The 12,613-nt window shown below is 68.5% G+C and overlaps 1 protein-coding gene across 7 annotated transcripts in view; it reads right to left on the minus strand.

Annotated features, from left to right (window-relative positions):
* The window catches only part of LSP1 (lymphocyte specific protein 1), a 39,401-nt gene that overhangs the window by 15,349 nt on the left and 11,439 nt on the right, over positions 1 to 12,613 (minus strand). Inside the window, exon 1 of one of the 7 annotated variants that reach the window (XM_045486336.1) lies at positions 10,501 to 10,700. The exons of 1 other annotated variant lie outside the window; for it this stretch is intronic. In XM_045486336.1, the coding sequence (XP_045342292.1) occupies positions 10,501 to 10,562 (62 nt within the window). In that variant the 5' untranslated portion in view covers positions 10,563 to 10,700. Of the gene's footprint in view, positions 1 to 7,198; positions 7,494 to 10,500; positions 10,701 to 12,613 lie in introns of those variants that run through there. 5 more of the 7 variants (XM_045486335.1, XM_045486332.1, XM_045486333.1 and 2 more) reach the window with 5 other exon arrangements.

Below are 12,613 nucleotides of genomic sequence, written 5' to 3' on the forward strand. Positions count from 1 at the left end.
TCCCTACCTCCCCTCCTCCTCCTCCCCTCCCTCCCTCCTCCTCCCCTCCTCCCTCCTCCTCCTCTTCTCTCCTCTTCTCCTCCTCCCCTCCTCCTCCTCCCCCTTCCTCCCCTCTTCCCCCCTCCCCCTCCTCTTCTCTCCTCCTCTCCTCCTCCCTACTTCTCCTCCTCTCCTTCTCCTCTCCTCCTCTCCTCCTCCTCCTCCCCCTCCCTCCCCCCTCCTCCCCCTCCCCTCCTCCTTTCCTCCTCCTCTTCCTCCCTACCTCCCCTCCTCCTCTCCCCTCCTCCCCTCCCCTCCTCCTCTCCCCTCCTCCCCTCCCCTCCTCCTCCTCCCCTCCCTACTCCTCCTCCCCTCCTCCTCCTCCCCCTCCCTCACTCCTCCTGCCCCCTCCCCTCCTCCTCCTCTTCTCTCTCTTCATCTCCTCCTCCCCTCCTCCTCCTCCTCCCCCCCTCCCCTCCTCCTCCTCCCCCTTCCTCCCCTCTTCCCCCCTCCCCCTCCTCTTCTCTCCTCCTCTCCTCCTCCTCCTCCTCCTCCTCTTCCCCCTCCCCTCCTTCTCCTCTCCTCCCCTCCCCTCTTCCTCCTCCCCCTCCCTCTCTCCTTCTCGTCTCCTCCTCTCCCCTCCCCTCCTCCTCCTCCCTCTCCCTTCCTCCTCCTCCTCCCCTCCTCCCCTCCTCCTCCTCCTCCTCTTCCCCCTCCCCCTCCCCTCCTCCTCCCTCTCCCTCCTTCTCCTCTCCTCCTCTCCTCCTCCCCTCCTCCTCTCCTCCTTTTCTCTCCTTCTCTCCTCCTCTTCCTCCCTACCTCCTCTCCCCTCCCCTCCTCCTCCTCCCCCTCCCTCCCTCCTTCTCCTCTCCTCCTCTCCCCCTCCACTCCTCCTCCTCACCTCCCCTCCTCCTCTTTCCCCCTTCTCCTCTCCTCCTCCTCCCCTCCCTCCCCCATCCTCCTTTTCCTCCCTACCTCCCTCCTCCTCCTCCCCTCCTCCCCTCCCCTCTTTCTCCTCCCCCTCCCTCTCTCCTTCTCCGCTCCTCCTCTCCCCTCCCCTCCTCCTCCTCCCCTCCCTCTCTCCTTCTCCTCTCCTCCTCTCCCCTCCCCTCCTCCTCCTCCCTCTCCCTTCCTCCTCCTCCTCCCCTCCTCCCCTCCTCCTCCTCCTCTTCTCTCCTCCTCCTCTCCTCCTCCTCTTCCTCCCTACCTCCCCTCCTCCCCCTGCCTTCCTCCTCCTCCCCTCCCTCCCTACTCCTCCTCTCCTCCCCCCTCCTCCTCCTCCTCCTCTTCCCCCTCCCCTCCCTTCCTCCTCCCTCTCCCTTCCTCCTTCTCCTCTCCTCCTCCCCTCCTCCCCTCCTCCTCCTCCTCTTCTCTCCTCCTCCTCTCCTCCTCCTCTTCCTCCCTACCTCCCCTCCTCCCCCTGCCTTCCTCCTCCTCCCCTCCCTCCCTACTCCTCCTCTCCTCCCCCCTCCTCCTCCTCCTCCTCTTCCCCCTCCCCCTCCCTTCCTCCTCCCTCTCCCTTCCTCCTTCTCCTCTCCTCCTCTCCTCCTCCCCTCCTCCCCTCCTCCTCCTCCTCTTCTCTCCTCCTCCTCTCCTCCTCCTCTTCCTCCCTACCTCCCCTCCTCCCCCTGCCTTCCTCCTCCTCCCCTCCCTCCCTACTCCTCCTCTCCTCCCCCCTCCTCCTCCTCCTCCTCTTCCCCCTCCCCCTCCCCTCCTCCTCCCTCTCCCTTCCTCCTTCTCCTCTCCTCCTCTCCTCCTCCCCTCCTCCTCTCCTCCTTTTCTCTCCTTCTCTCCTCCTCTTCCTCCCTACCTCCTCTCCCCTCCCCTCCTCCTCCTCCTCCTTCCCTCCTTCTCCTCTCCTTCTCTCCCCCTCCACTCCTCCTCCTCCCCTCCCCTCCTCCTCTTTCCCCCTTCTCCTCCCCTCCTCCTCCCCTTCCCTCCCCCTCCTCCTTTTCCTCCCTACCTCCCCACCTCCTCCTCCCCTCCTCCCCTCCTCCCCTCCTCCTCTTCCTCTCCTCCTCCTCGCCCGTTTTCCCCCCTCACAGGCTGGCACCTCAAGCAGCTCCGCCCAGCTGTGCAGGAGTTCAATCCTTCTTGCCCCTCCCCTTTGTGGTTGCTCCCAGAGGGGGCAGCATTAACAAGGCAGGGCCCAGGGGCCTGAGGGCCCTGTTAGGTCTCTGGAAGTCCCAAGGCAGAGCAGCTAGGGACTCTGGGGGTCCCAGGAGGTTCTGAGCAGGGAGGAGCTCAGTGGAAGGCAGCTGCAGGGGACACAGGTGGCGGGGGGGAGGCTGTTGACCTCGCTGGGGTGATGGGGTGAAGGCTGAAGGGGTGAGGGGGGGATGGGGTGAAGGCCAAAGGGAGGCAACCACACAGCCCGCCAGCCCAGGTGGAGGGGCTGGGACCAGGGCAGGGCTGTGGCTTTGGCCTCTCTGACCCCCTGCCCAGGGCGAGGCCCCAGGCCCAGCCTCAGCTCTCCGGCTGTAAAAAGGGGTGCGGCACCGTGTGAACCAAGACCCCTCCCCAGGCCACCCCAGCTCCCGCTTCCCCTTGGATGGCCCCGTTGGCCGACCTGGCCTGCCCCCACACCACCTCCCTCTTGGTCCTGGTGGGCAGGTCCCATCCAAGAAGTCTCCCCAGAGGAGGGGACACAGACCCGCTCACAGAGAGAAAGGCACAGGCCGGGGGCACAGGCCGCCCTGGCGAGCGGGGAGGGACAGAGGCCCCCGGGCTGGGGCCTCCTCCGGGACACCGGCCTAATGCTGGGGGACGTGGGGCACAGCCGCGGCCTCTGGGGGCCCTGCTCCACCTGCCCCGGGGCCTAGGCCAGGGCTGAGAGGAGGGACCTTCGCTCCTTCCCAGCCACCGGGGCCGGCCCGGCGGGGGGCTCTGGGCCTTCGGAGCCCTGCCCAGGGCAGGCAGGGAGGGGAGGGAGGCCAGAGCGGCTTCTCCCCCGGGACCCTTTACACCTTCATCAGCCCCGAGCCCCCAGCCGGGCCCACCTTCTGCCCGGGCATCCCCTTCTCGCCATCGAGGCCAGCACCCCCTTAACCACCGCGTCACCTCTGCAGGGCCCTCGCTGGGCCTCCTTGCCCAACAGCCCTCATCTTCCCCCAGTGGGGTGGCACTTGGGGGGGGGCTCTTGTTTGGGGAAACCCCCTGGCTGCCCCACAGAGCCCCCAAAGCCAAGGAATCCCCTTTCTGCCCATCTTTCTTTGCCAGCCCCGGGGACAGATCAGGGAGGGTCGCCTCTGCCCTGGCCCTCAGGTCACCGGGGTCCCCCGAGGAGCACCAGCTCCAGACCCTGCCTGGCCCGGGATGCCCCCCCGCCTCGGGCCTCAAGATGCCACCCGGTTCTCACCCCACTTAGGGGGCACGGCCACCCCAGTTCACAGCCAAAGAGGGGAGCTGAGAGGTCTCGTCCTGGGAAAAGGAGGCAAGAGACCGCAGCCACTGCCACCGCTGTCCCCACCCCCCTCCCCTGCTCGTGGGCCTGGAGTGGCCTGTCCCCTGTTTGTCCCCACCCTCCTCTTCAACCAGCTCTCTATCCCGTCAGGTGACAGGGCCCACAGTGAGGTCCCTGCACCCGTGGACCTTAGAGCTTCCAAGAAAGCCAGCGCTGCGCCCGAGGTGTGGCTCAGGGACCACAGGCGAGGGCCCCTATTCCAAGCCATTGGGGACTGGCCGCCAGGAAGTCCTCTCGGGACAGGGTCCCTGGTGCCCGTGCCCGGTGGTGGTTGACACGGTGGGCAGAGGCCCGTCGGAGAGGAAGGGGCAGCAAAGCAGTGTGCAGGCCGGCCCTCCTTTCTGCTCCCATCCCCCCAGTCCAGATGCAGAGCCACACCCCTCCTGGGTGACCCCCAGTCCCAGCACATCCCGCTCGGGCGCCCCTCCGGGAGAAAGCGGTGTGGGGAGAGCACCCGTTCCTTGGGGTTCCCTTCCTCCCTCCCTGCTCACACGCCCCCCCACTAAGCTGCTCTCCTGGTCCCCGCCTTGCCCACTGCCGCCCTCCAGCACGTGAGCCGCCCAGGCTCCCTGGGGCGGACGGGCCTCTCCCCCGACAGCCCCGTGCAGGGCCCGGCTTCGCCCCAGACCCCCAATGCCAGTCAGGGCGACCCAGCCCAGGGCAGCCCCACCAGCGGTCCCCGGGGCATCCGGGCCAGCTGGGTGGACCCTCATCCTGTGCCCAAATGGCCCGACCGGAAGGCGGCTGTGCCGGGGAGTCTCTGTCGCCCAGGCGCCTGCTCGCTGGCAGAGGGTTCCGGCTCGAGGGAGACAGAGTCTGTGTCCCGGAAACCTTCCTCATGGGGGCTTTGCCTCCAAGTCCTTCTATCCCAGGTTTCCCTTGGTTCCCAGAGTCTGGATCGGGGACTGTCCCCTTCTGCCCCACAGTGAGGTCCAGAACCAAGCTTGATGTCCCTCTGGCTGGCCGTCACCTCCCTCTTGCTGGGTACCCTACCTCCTGTGATGTGCTCCACCGTCAGCCTCCTTGCCCCGGCACCGCGGCTCTTCCGCATCTCTGCCCCCCGTCTGCTCTGGCTGGCCTGCCCCTCCGGGCCTGGGGTCAGAGAGCGAGGCCGCCCCCTCCCCCCGGCTCGCCCTGCCTGTGGGATGCTGGCGTGGCAGAGACGGGCACTGGCCCTGGGCTCACCGTCCCTCCCTCTGCCCAGCCAGCACACTGCACTTGCTATGACTCTTCTCCGAGTCACTGACCACAGTGCTGCCGGGTCCGGGCCAAGTGTCCCGGAGACACCCAGGCACCCCCCCTCCCCGCCCCTCCGCATCCTTTGCGTCAGCGAGTTGCCCCTGCCCACGCCTCCGGGCCGTGTGTGGGACCGACCCCACGGTCCCCACACCCCACCCCACCCCCAGCTGCCTGGTGGCCCCGGCCTCACCTCCAGTCCCGGCCCCGGCTCCTCCTGGCGCTGGACGGCCCTCCAGGGAAGCCAGGCGCTCCCGAGCCGGGCTGGGACCGCCTGGCACAGGGCTCGGAGCGCTCACGAGGCTGGGCTTTGGCACGTTCCAGGACACGCGACTGGTGGCTGGCACCGGCTGGGGCCTCTGCCGCCCTGTCCCCATCCCCCTGCCGGGTCGCACCCCGGTCTTCCGCACACCCCGAGGGCCCCGCGCCCGGCTCTGCCCAGTCAGTGCCCAAATGGCTGTCGTCCCGGGGTCTCAAAGCCCGGCTGCCCGCCCCCGTCCCCAGACGCAGCCTGGCTCAGCCGCCTGCCATCGGCTCCCGGCCCTGCCTCCCCGGAGAGCCCCCAAGTGCACGGAGCGGCCTGACCCTGTGCTGGACACCGCCAAGGCCGTTTCTGCCACCTGCCCCCGCCCCCAGCCCCTCCTCTGAGGTGCTCCAGCCCCTGGGACTGAGCATCCCGGGGGCCCAGGGGGGCATGGCAGCACAGGGGCCGAGGCTGTGCCCCTGGACTGGCCCCCATTCAGTCTTGCCGTGACAGCTCCTGGCCGTGTGCCCCTTAATCCTGCAGACCCTCGCTGCCCGCCCACCGGGCCTCGAACCCTCCCCGAGCCTCAGCTTCCTTATCCACACGGAGGGGCACGCGGGGCCGGGCTTGGGGTGGCCCGCTGGCTGAGTTGGGCGAGACCTGTCCTGGTGTCTGTCCCTGAGGACACGGGCGGGGTCTGGGGGCTGTCGCAGGAGGGGAAACTGAGGCTGATCAGTGTGGCGTCTGACCTGGGGCTCCAGGCGCACAGGTGCTGCCGGCTGGTGCAGGGCACCTGGAGGGTCGAGAGGGACTCTGCCCCGCTCAGGGGAGACGCAGCCCCGCCCGCAGCCCCTCTCCTCCCCTGTCCCCCTCTCTTGGCCTCACTGGCCTTCCCTCCTTCCTTCTTGCCCGTTCCGGCCCCTCCCATCTCCCCGGTGAACAGCCGCAGGCTCTAGCCTGGCCGCCCCAGACCTCCCCCCAGACCTTCTGGCCCTTGGGGCCTCCTGCCCTCTGCCGCGTCACGAGGACGGCATGGGAGGGGACGGCGTGGGGCAGACAGTGCGGGGCGGGCAGTGTGGAGCGGACAGCGTGGGAGGGGACAGCAGGTGCGGGACAGCCTGGTGAGGGATAGCATGAGGTGGACAGTGTGGGAGGGGACATATGGGAGGGAACAGCATGGGGCAGACAGCACGGGAGGAGATAGCATGGGAGAGACAATGTGGGAGGGGACAGCGTGGGAGGGGACAGCGTGGGGAGAGCAGTGTGGGGCAGACAGTGGGGGTGGACAGCATGGGACAGACAGCATGGGAGGGGACAGTATGAGAGAGACAATGTGAGAGAGGACAGTGTGGAGGGGACAGCACGGGGCAGACAGCATGGAAAGGGACAATAGAGGACAGACAGCGTGGGAGGAGACAGGGTGGGACAGTGTGGGTGGATAGTGTTGGAGGGGACAGTGTGGAGAGTGTGGAACAGACAGCATGGGACGCTGTGGGGCAGATAGCGGGGGTGCACAGCATGGGAGGGGACACATGGGAGGGGCGGCGCAGGAGGGGACACGTGGGAAGGGACACGTAGGAGAGACAATGTGGGGGGAGACACATAGGAGGAGACACTTGGGAGGGGACACATGGGAGGGGCTGAAGAGCCTCCACGACGCCTTCACCCCGTCCCCTGCCTCGTTCATCCTTTCCCTCTTTTTTGCTTTCATTCGACCTCTCCCTCCTCTTGCCCACCATCCTGTCCCCATCCCGTCCCCTGTCCCCTCCTGTCCTGTCCTTACTCTGTCCTGTCTCTGTCCTCTCTTGTCTTGTCCCCCTCTATCCCTCTCATCTGCCTGTCCTGTCCCATCCTGTCCCTGTCCTCTTTGCTTCCCTATCCTGTCCCCTCCTGTCCCCATCCCGTCCCCGTCCCCATCCTGTCCCCGTCCCCATCACGTCTCCATCCCTGCACGCCCTCTTTATGCCTTCGTGGAGACCTCCTGCCCCTCGCCCCCTCCTCCTTATCCCCTTCCCTGTCTCTCACCTCCTTTCTTTTTCCATGGCCTTGTCCCCACGCCTGCAGGGACCCGCTCTAGAAGAGCCTCACAGACCACGGGCACACGATGCCCCGGCCCCAGCCTCATGTCAAACCCGCGTCCGGACCTCTCCCTTCCTGGGTGGGCAATGCCCCTCACAGCCACGCTCTCACCTTCCAGGGTGGGCCACCGCCAGATGCCGCACTCTCCCTGCCCCCGGGGGCCGCCCAGGGCTACCCCCCCACCAGCTCCCACTTGCCCCCGGACACCTGTGTGGGTCGGCCCCCGGCCACCAACCTGTGCAGAGCCAGTCCGAGCTAGACGAGGCGCTCCTGGGAGCCGTGGCCTCTCCAGCCACCCCTCGGGGCCCATGAGCCACGGGCTGCCCTCTCGACGCTGCAGCAGGGGCGTGGGGGGTGGCGAGCCCACAGGTGCCCGAGGCACCCAGGCTGCTGCTTGCTCGCTTCCCTGTCCCGCTCTGGTTCGAGGGACGGGACTGGAGCCCGGCCCGAACCTCAGTGCTCTGGGTTCTGGCCCTGACGTCCTGCCCAGGGGGCTGGGCTGCTCAGTCCCCACACCCCCGCGATGCCAGCTCGCTGGGGTTCCTGGGGCGGCTCTGGCCGACAGAGCGCTTGGTCCCAGGGCAGCACCACCCACCAGACACCGGGGCTCTGCCAGGGCAAGGGCAGCCCCCTCCCATCTGGGGCCCTGGGTGGGCCTGAGGCAGCCACGCCTCTTTGGAACCTGGTTTGGAGGCCTGGCCTCCCCCCCACCCATCGCCTCCTTGGGCCAGCCCCATCCCTTGCCCTGCTGGCCACACAGGGGTCCCCAGAGGCCTCCCGGGCCTGGCGTCCCCGGGGCGGGGGCCAGACCTGAAGGCTGTCGGGGGTGGGGGGAGGCATGGGCACAGGGACTTGTGCCAGGCTCCTGCAGCCCGGAGAGCCTCCCCTGGGAGACTGGGAGCCCAAACGCCGATAAGGACGCCAGCAGGGTGACCCAGCCAGCCCCGTTGGGCTGTGCCAGCCAGGCCGCCGCCTCAGAAAGCCAGGCTCCCAAAGACTGTTAACCCGGGAAGGCAGCCCAGAATTCAGGCGGCCTGTGGAAGTGAGGGCGCCCAGGGTCCCCTTGCTGCCCCCCCGGGTCATGGCTAATGCGGGCCCGGCCCAAGGTGGGCCCGGGCAGAGCTTTAGATCCCCCGTCACCCCGGGGGCAACAGGAGGGAGCCGTCTGCAAGGGGGGTAGAGCTGGGCTGGGGGCTGCAGGAGGAGGGAGTGGTCCCCGGCTGGCCCTGCCCCCCTGAAGCTTTGACAGCTGAGGAGGACCCCCACGGCCGCAAGGACTGTGCCAAGCCGTGCCAAGGGTACGGGAGGGGCACGGGGACGAGGCCCCCTGCCCGGGCCCGTTTTTAGCCTGCTTAAACTGGATTCAATTTACACCCACCCCAGCCGGCCCCCCACATGCGCCTCTGGACCTTGGCACCGCGAGGGGCACTGCCTCCGACGCCCCCCTTCCCACCCCGCACCCAGGAGGTCCGTGGCGAAGGATTTCGGTGAAGCACGGGGCCCGGGGTGGGGGCAGGCTCCCCCACGCCCGGGTGGCCTGGGGGGAGTCACTAGCCTCTCTGCGCCTGGTTTTCTGTCGGTCAAACGAGGACAACGGTCGTCTGCCCAGGCTTCGGGGAGTCACGGCCGAGACGCGGGAGACACTAATCTCAGTGAGGGCAGCGGGGATGCCGCCGGCCGCCCGGCCCTCTCGGGTCCACGCGTGGGGGTGTAAGCCCGGCCGTGGCTGGGCCTGGAAGCCGTGCCGTCCGTGTGCGTCCGTGAGGGTCCCCGTGTGCGGTGTGCGACTGGCTCGCCGGGGTGCGACAGACGCCCCCAACTTATTCTTTGGGAGACGCTCTCGCCTGCCCTCCACCCCGCCCCCCACGCCCCCCACGAGGGGGCCCAAAGGGCCGCTTCCTTCTGTCTCTGCCCCACTGGCCTCTGCAGGCCCACCTTCCCCGGTCCAGGTCCTCTGGGGGCTCTGGGCCCGCGCACCGGCCTGGCCCCCACTCTCGGCTGAGCTGGTGCCACACCTGCCGTGCCCCATCGGTGCCTCCAGGGTGTCCCCTGCTCACCCAGGACAGCAGCTTGACGCTGGGTTTCGGAACGGAGCCGTGGTTACCGCCGGACAGGTGTTTGTGGCCCACGTCCTCCTGCGACGAGGGACGTGTGCCCAGCCCGCGTTGGGGCTCCTTCTGTCATCCCCGATGTACGGTACAACTGCCCTCTTGGGCCTCAGTTTCCCCACTTGTTAAACAGCGCTGGAGAGCCCCGGGGCTTGACCCCCGGTGCCCCTTGGTCCTCTGGCCACAGAAGTTTCTGGATGGGGACAGCAGCAGTGACCCCTGGGCGGCCACATGCCAGCTGGGCAGGGAGGAGGAGGCCCACCTGAGACGCATGGTCCTGCATGAGGGTCCCCTGGTCAGCCGCTCAGGGGCGGGCCTGGCAGAGCCAGAAAAGAACACACGTGAAGCCCGGCAGCTGACTCGTGGGGGTCCACCTAATGAGTGGGGGGCGGGGGGGGCGGGGCGGGTGGCTGCAAGGGAGCGTGTCCTGACCCTGGAGCAGGGGGCCCTGGAGCCATGCCTGCGTGGGGCCGGGAGAGAGCCATCACTCGGGGTCTGAGGGACCCGACTGTCCCGAGCTGGAGGGGTCCCGGCTGCTCTCAGCCGACCCGCACACCTTGTCCCTCCTCCTTCCCGGAGTCAGGGCTTGGGTGGAGCTGGGAGTGCTGAGATGCCTGTCTCTCCCTCCAGGAGCTTGCAGTCTGCCCAGCGCGCTCCATGCCGTCAAAGGAGAAGCCAAGGCAGGCTGCATGGAGGAGGCAGCATTTCAGCTAGGCCTGAGACGCCTGGAAGGGTAGAGGAGGAGGAAGGACATTGCAGGTGGCTCAGAGTGAGGCCACGAGAGGCCCGTGGCATGGAGCAGGGGCTCTGAGCCCACCTCTGGCCCTCTGCCTCTGCTCTCTCTCTCGTCCTCTTCGGGGTAGGTACCAGCAGACCACTACTTTACAAAGGGGGAAACTGAGGTCCAGGGAGGACAGGGTCCCAGACCAAAGCCCTACGATGCAGGAGGCAGGATTTCAGCTGGGGAAAACCTGCCTCTGAGGCCCAAGCGCTCACCACGGCCCTGTGGCACCTCCCACGCAGGGCTGGTGCGCCATGGCGGGTGGGGAGTGTGGCCGCAAAGTCCGGCTCCCTCGTCTGTAAAGCAAGGGGTCACAGGGTGGTCCCCAGGGGCCGGCGGGGGCACCTCAAGGCCTCGGAAGCGGTGCTGGAGACCCACCTCTTGTCCTGGGAGCGGCGGGCCGGGGCGGAGGCCCCAGGGCCAGGAGAAGGTCTCTGGGGAGACCGCGGCCCCGCCGAGGCCAGGCGGGTGTGCAGGTGGGAGAGGAGGAGGGCGCGCAGCCGGCGGAGCCGAACTAACAGCGGCCGGCGCACGTGCGCACGGCCCACACCCTGCCCACGGCGCCCCGGTCCTGCCCGCCCTGCCCCAGCCCGGGCCGGGGGGCACCTACCTCACGAGGTTCTCCAGGCCCCGTTTGCTGGAACTTCTCCTCAGGAGGGCAGAGCCACGCATGCCGCCGGCCCGGCGACCTGGCCTGACCCCAGCCCTGGGGACGCGGCTGCTCCTTCTTCAAAGGCTGCCGGCCTCTGTCTGCTGCCCTCCCCCTGCTCCTCCTCCTCCACTGGGACCCCTCTCCCCCCTTCCTCTCTTCTTTCTCTCTCCCGTCCCCTCCTTTGCTCCCTCGTCCCCTGTCCCTGTCCCTGGATCCGAGCTGTCGCTCCCCCTGTCTGGCTGTCTGGTCTCTCTGCCTCTGACGCCCCCTCCCACGTCTGCTCTCCCCCTCTGCCTGTCTGTGACCTGTGTCTCTCCACCGGGGGGGGGGGGGTCTCCGGGGCTGGCTCCCTGCTGGCTGCCCCCGGGGGGCCGGGTGCTCCTGTCCCCCCTCCCCCCCCCCCGTCTGTGCGGCCTCACGCGCTCTGTGGGTCTCCCCTTCAGGACGCCTAGCAGCCGTTTCCCTTTTGTTCCCCCCAGCCCCCTTCTCCCCCCTCGGCCTCCTCCCCCTCCCCCTCCCCCTCCTTCCGAGACTAGTAAAAATGTCAGAGAGAAAACCCTCCAGCCCAGCAGCTCTGGGGCTTAGCGGGACCTCAGCGGCCTGTGATGGGCATCCTGTCCCCTCAGTCACCTTGGCGGCCGCTAGCCTCACTCACTCTCCAGCCCCCTGCAGCTCATCCCTGCTCTTTGCAGGGTATCTCCCCCCTCCCCTCTCCCCCCCCCCCCCCCACATCTGCCTCTCCATCCCTCCCTGCCTCTCTCCTCGTCCTGGGCCTGGTCTGGCCAGCCCACTGGTCCTCTCCTTTATGGACGTCTTGGATCAAGCCCCCCTGCCCTGCCCCAGCTGGCCTGGGCTCTCGGCTCCCTCCTTGCCAGTCCCCCCCCATCCCTCCCTGCTCCCACACTCAGCCCCTGTCTCCTCTCCTCTCCCTCTGTGGTTCTCTCTGCCCCTATCTCTGTTTCCCTCCCTCCCCCTCCCTCCCTCCCCCTCCCTTCCTCTCCCCTCCCTTCCTCTTCTCCCTCCCTCCCCTCCCTCCCTCCCCTCCCTCCTGGTTCTCCAGTTTTCCCCTTGTTTATGCCCAGCTCTCTGCTCCACTGATCACCTCGAGGGGGGAATCCTCTCAGCTCCCCACATGGGGAGCCCCTGCCCGCCCCGGCCCCTGCCCGACTACCCCGGGAGCTCAGAGCAGGGAGACCCCAGAGGCAGAGACAAACACGGCCAGCCCCGTGCGGTACCAGAGAGCACGCTCCCAGGGTGGCCGGTGGGCACAGGGTCAGTGCGGTGCCCTGGCCAGCGGGCCCCCTGCCCCCGTGCGCTGGCCAAGGCCCGGGAGGTGCAGCCCAGCCCACTGTTCCTCTGGTTGGGCTTAGTCGCCGTGACTCACTAGAGAATGCTCGCGGGCGAGTGACCGGACAAGGCGGGAACTGGACTCATGTCGGCGGGGCGTCGCTGAGCCCAGCTCAGTGCCCAGCGGTCTTACATCCAGCGGCTCGCCCGGCTCGCCAGCCCTCACGGCCGCTCTGAGAGGCAGACGCCAACGCACCCAGGTCCCGCGTGGGGAAACCGAGGCACAGACCGGTGTTCGAGGTCTCCGAACTGGGACCGGAGAGCCAGAACCACGACCCGGTCTGCTGACCGCCTGTCCCTGCCGCCCTCCGTCCCCGCAGCACAGTGGCATGGCCGCTCTCACCTCCCCAGCTAGCCTGACCTCGTGCCGGCCCGGGTCCCCAGCTAGCCTGACCTCGTGCCGGCCCGGGTCCCCAGCTAGCCTGACCTTGTGCTGGCGCGGGTGGCCAGGACTGAGACCACCCGGGGGATGTGTGACCGGACAGAGGCGAGGCTACGATCAGATGGGCGAGCGGCACACACACGAGGGAGTCACTGTGAGGGCAGTGAGTGTTGGAGGGGCAGCCCCGTGGGCCCACAGCTCAGGTCCCCAGTGACTCAGGGGGTGGCTGGCCGGCGCAGACTTCGTGGGGGTCATGAAGTCTGGCTCCTTCTGCCCTCCACAGGCCAGTCCCGTGGCCAGTCCTGGAGGGGCACCCGCAGCTCTCCCCTCCCGCAACCCCGG

This window comes from Leopardus geoffroyi, chromosome D1, assembly GCF_018350155.1.
Source record: "Leopardus geoffroyi isolate Oge1 chromosome D1, O.geoffroyi_Oge1_pat1.0, whole genome shotgun sequence".
NCBI lineage: Eukaryota > Metazoa > Chordata > Mammalia > Carnivora > Felidae > Leopardus > Leopardus geoffroyi.